This window comes from Triticum urartu, unplaced genomic scaffold, assembly GCF_003073215.2.
Source record: "Triticum urartu cultivar G1812 unplaced genomic scaffold, Tu2.1 TuUngrouped_contig_6844, whole genome shotgun sequence".
Classification (NCBI taxonomy): domain Eukaryota; kingdom Viridiplantae; phylum Streptophyta; class Magnoliopsida; order Poales; family Poaceae; genus Triticum; species Triticum urartu.
In genome coordinates, this window is record NW_024117637.1 from 3,191 (window position 1) to 7,754 (window position 4,564).

The window sequence follows — 4,564 nt, forward strand, 5'->3', positions numbered from 1 at the left end:
AAAAAAACATTAGTCTAGACTTAATGGAAAAAATCCTATCCTATGCATCAAATGACATCTCTTTCTCTATAAAAATTGACATACATGTTATCTTACTTCCTATAATTTTCCTATTCATATAAAATTCCTATCCTATGAATCAAAAAGACCTAAACCATTTGGCCAGGCCTTTCGAGTTTGGACCTTCTCCCAAACCCTGCCGCGGAATTGCCATCGAGGTTGGCAGAAATTACGGCCAAAAATCCGCTCGGGGTTTTTCCCAATCCGACCTGACGGCTTGGTTCCTCTCTCGCTCCCTCCTTGGTTCCCTCCGCCTCCTTCCGATCCCGCCCCCTCCCCCGCCGCTACCCTCCCCGACTCCCCTCCGCTCTCGGCCCCCGGCTTCGCGCTCCTTCCCGACATCCCTCCGCTCCCTCCCACACCCCAGTTACCTGCCCATCAGCAAGGTCACCGTCTCCCTCCTGCCTCCACTCCAGTCACCTGCCAACCAACAAGGTCACCGTCTCCCTTCTGCCATAAACGTAGCCGGCTGCCCGCAAGGCCACAAGGTAAGAATATCTGACATTGTTAATTTGGCTGCCCTCCAGAATTGTTTCTTGTATTTATGCATGTTTGGATTTGCTGAATCTTTTGCATGAAACTTGCCCTGCACGTGTCCCCTCCGTTCATGGATCCATTAATATTTTAGTAGTGGTAACGAGAATTTATGTCCGAGCATGTGAATTGAAAAAATGAACCAAGGTGTGGAGCTAGGTAGTTCCTCAGATTCTTCAGGTCTGAATTACTGTAGCCATTTCCCTGCAAAAAGAGGAATTGCTGTAGCACTTAACCAATTTATGTACAGTACTTGTCTGTTGGAGCCTTGTAGGCAATGCATGAATTTTTGTAGCAAAATTGTTGTCTTCCACAGGGAGTTGGTAAGTTATACAGTCATACATGTTTGATGGCCAGGCAGTGAATAAATTGTACATATGGCACATGCCCTTAAATGTTAAGGCTGTATCTTTTACTTATTTTTTTGTACTGTTATAACGTGGCTACAAACCCTAAAATAATATTGGAACTAAAGTGAATCGGATTGGCTGTAGTCATACTGATCTAGCAATATATTTTGGCAGCCATGAGAAGAGTACTGCTCTTGTTGTTTTGCACATTTCTTTAATACGTTCACATATGCATAGATTTTTTGGGTGCATGTATGTATGCGAGAGTATGTTTACAGATGATACATTTATGCTTTTACAATTTATGTTGGCACAAAAACATCCGAACCTTGCTCTTATTTGGCATGCCACTACAAAAGTTATTTTAAATTTTAATGTAGCACTTTGTTGCACTAAGATACTATCGACCAAACAGACCACAAATAAGTCTAGGGGTATTAAAGATTTTGTAGCATTCACCACAGATAATAAACTCAAAATTTTAGAACCATTCAAACAGGGTATGGGCCTCTCAGGGCTTCCCCAGACCGGAGCTCCTGTTAACAGTTCATCTTAGGCTGGTTTATGCACAAGACGAAGCCCTTTAGAAGGTGTAATCAGCTTTTTTTATGGTCACACGACTTAGGGCACAATTTGGCTCGTTGGCAGCTTTTACAAACAACCTGCAATACTTGCATGTATTATATCGTGTCACATTCTCCTGATTGTTATGAACAGCTCCTGAACCATGGATGACTATGGGATCCGTCTTCTATGCATCTCCAGGGCATAACTCTGCACCCTAAATTAGTCATAGAAGTGTTTGTTACTTGTCCAAAATGCAAATGATGTATGGTAGAGTCACTTGCCATGTACTCCCTCTGTAAACTAATATAAGTAGAGTACATAGTGATCTAAAAGATCTTATATTAGTTTACAGAGGGAGTACATATGTAAAAGTATGAGACTGAACAAGTACTGCATGGGAACAGTTCTAGTGCTATTTATAAGAAAAACATTCTAGGACTAGGGTTAGTATTTTAGCCGTTGGTCACCCTGGTGAGGTACACCATTTGTCTTTAAAGGGCAGTATTATTTTTGTTCCGATAAGATTACTAAGCTAGTAGTTTTCATTTGTGTATTTTACTGGCCTATTGATTTGGTAAGAAAAGCATTGGTGAAAGTGTATCTGATGTTGGATCTGGATCTAAATAGGGCCCAGCTCAGCGTTCGACATGTCTGGACGTGAGGTCCGTGAGTATACCAATCTCAGCGATCCTAAAGGTTCTTGATTCATCACTCTCTTGTAGCCAACAAGCTCTTACCCTTTCTTGTCTGTCAGGCATTTTAATTGGGATCATTTTGATGACAATTGGGGTTTGTGCTGTGGATGTGCAGATAGGAAGTCGGGGAAGGGGAAGGACAAGATCGATGATGAGGACGTCACCTTTCAGCGCATGGTTGCAAAGGTTAACCGGATTGTATTGTTAGTTTATTACTGCTACTGCATTTGATGTATATCTAAACACATTATTTTAAATATCTGCATATAAGATGTTATTATATCGAGTCTTACTTTTCTGCTATGTATCCATTTTTTTAAAGAGAAATAGTTTCATTAGCTGCTAAAATATAATTTAAAATTCAATGAAAAAGAGGTTAAATTCAGCCAAATTAATAATTTTGATGTCTGAATGAATGGATTTGCCAAGTTTTGCATTTATGTGGTGTCAATCTGGCATAGTGTCGAATGTGCTGGGGTGGTGATTTGCTTCTTTACATGTTGCTGTGCTAGAATATGCATTATGTCTGGCTTGGTGCTGCTGATATAGAGTAGTACAGTTGACGTTATCAGAATAAGTGAAAAATTAATGTACTGACGGACTGAATTCCATAGCTTTCTCTAGACTGATAGATCGTCCAATGTGGTCAGAAATATTTAATGGGCTGCCTTAGGTTGAGGTTGTGTGCATTCTCTGCTGAGATCATTGGTTTATTGGTAGAATAACATTTATATTACTTGGTAGCTGGGGCTGTGAGATGTCACAACATTTCCTTGCAAGCTCGATTCCGTTACTACTGCTACCAGTTGAGTTTTACACGCAATGTTCTGATAACATGCCCTCACAGAAATTTTGGCTCTCCACTGGGCGGTTGATGCCAACAGATGCAGGATGTTGCCGGTGAGAGGGGAGGCTACCTTCATGGACGGGGAGGTATTTCATGCTTTTTTCAAGGGGGACTCCATGCCGGTTGCTCGTTAACCGCTTTTTTGTGTGTTACTTTTATGTTTTTCAGCATTGGACAGTGATGATTTGCTTTACCTCAAAGAGCAAATGGAGGCTGAGGAAGATGCAGAGCGTCTTCTTCGCCGTACAGAGAAGCGGGCATTCGCTGCTTTTAAGATATCCTCTCTTTAATGAAACATCGTAGCTTGCATTTTACAAAATAAATAATGTTTGGTGAATACGATCCAAGCCTTCCTCTAGCTCCTGGTATGCCAATTTGCGATAGTACACATATTTACCATTTGATTTATTATTCATCATGTGGAATAGCACAGTAGAGACATGCCTTGCCAGGGGTGGTTTTTTCATTTAACTTGTCTTGCAATTTCCCACATCGTTATTATGTGCTTTGTTTCCGTTAGTTGGAATAGCAGAACAGAGGAGCATACCTAGGCAGGGGTGGTTTCTCATTTAGATTTGTGTATGCTATAGTCTGTTTGATTTCTTTAACCCTCGCCTCACAAAGCAGCGACTCTAGCTGATTCTGCACCTGCTCTACCCGCCGCTCTTTGTGTCGACGCCAGGCCAAAAAGCGACATAAGGTAAGCTACTAAGCTGTGTTCATCAAACATTATGTTTCCACCCACCGCGCCCTCTCGTAACGATAGCGCATACCTGATTGGCAGGCAACGGGATCTCTTGAAGAACATTGTTGGGATCAAACCGAAGCGACCCAAGGTTTGCAGCCCTCCGCAAGCAGCAGAGAATGACGGACCTAAGCAGAACCAGGAAGTTTCTGTCAGCAAAATGTCTTCATGTCAGAATGAACCAAAGCCAGCTGAAGCAACAGAGTCTAGGCCACAGAATGTGACTGGAAGCTTGCTTGGCCTGGCGTACGAGAGCTCGGATGAAGAATGACCAGTGGTGTAGGGAGTCACTGTAGGCTGTAGGCCGCGTGTTAGTTCATCTGCAACGTTGCTAGATTGTGTTTCTGTGCGGGAGTTCGGGGTAATTCAAGAACTCTTTCTGCTGAAAATCAAGCTTGAGTCACTGAATGCTTCTCTGGAATGTTCTGTTCTGGACACAGACGCATCCGTTCTTCGTGCAATATTGTGAGTGATTCTGCGTACAGAATCTTTAAAGGCGCTATCGGGTGAGTCCGTGAGTAATTCTGCGTACAAAATCTTTAAAGGCGCTATCTGACGCCTCAGGTGCACGTCATCCCAATCGTTGTTCATCCTGCAGATCGCCATCTATGCCTCCCCTCCCTGCAACGGCCGGACCTCCATCTGTAAGAGCAACTCCAAGCGCCCGCCCACCCAAACGGACGGCGCTTTTTGTCTGTTTAGATCGGTCGCCCATTCGGTGTCCGTCCTGTTTATCATTTGAGTCGGCAGTGCGCCCACCGCGCCT

General features: G+C 43.1%; 1 protein-coding gene across 2 annotated transcripts; it reads left to right on the forward strand.

Moving 5' to 3' along the window:
• The first annotated feature begins 279 nt into the window (after nucleotides 1-279).
• Nucleotides 280-4,280, forward strand: LOC125531152. Of its 2 annotated transcripts, XM_048695563.1 has the most exons (7): nucleotides 280-548; nucleotides 2,139-2,207; nucleotides 2,322-2,392; nucleotides 3,091-3,139; nucleotides 3,222-3,328; nucleotides 3,674-3,753; nucleotides 3,838-4,280. In XM_048695563.1, the coding sequence occupies exons 2-7, from the start codon at nucleotides 2,159-2,161 to the stop codon at nucleotides 4,067-4,069; spliced, it is 588 nt and encodes a 195-aa protein (XP_048551520.1). In that variant the 5' UTR covers nucleotides 280-548; nucleotides 2,139-2,158; the 3' UTR covers nucleotides 4,070-4,280. The 2 variants fall into 2 exon arrangements, with proteins under 2 accessions (XP_048551520.1, XP_048551521.1); XM_048695564.1 differs by lacking the exon at nucleotides 280-548 and having other exon boundaries at nucleotides 2,140-2,207; nucleotides 3,054-3,139.
• The last annotated feature ends 284 nt before the right edge of the window (nucleotides 4,281-4,564 follow it).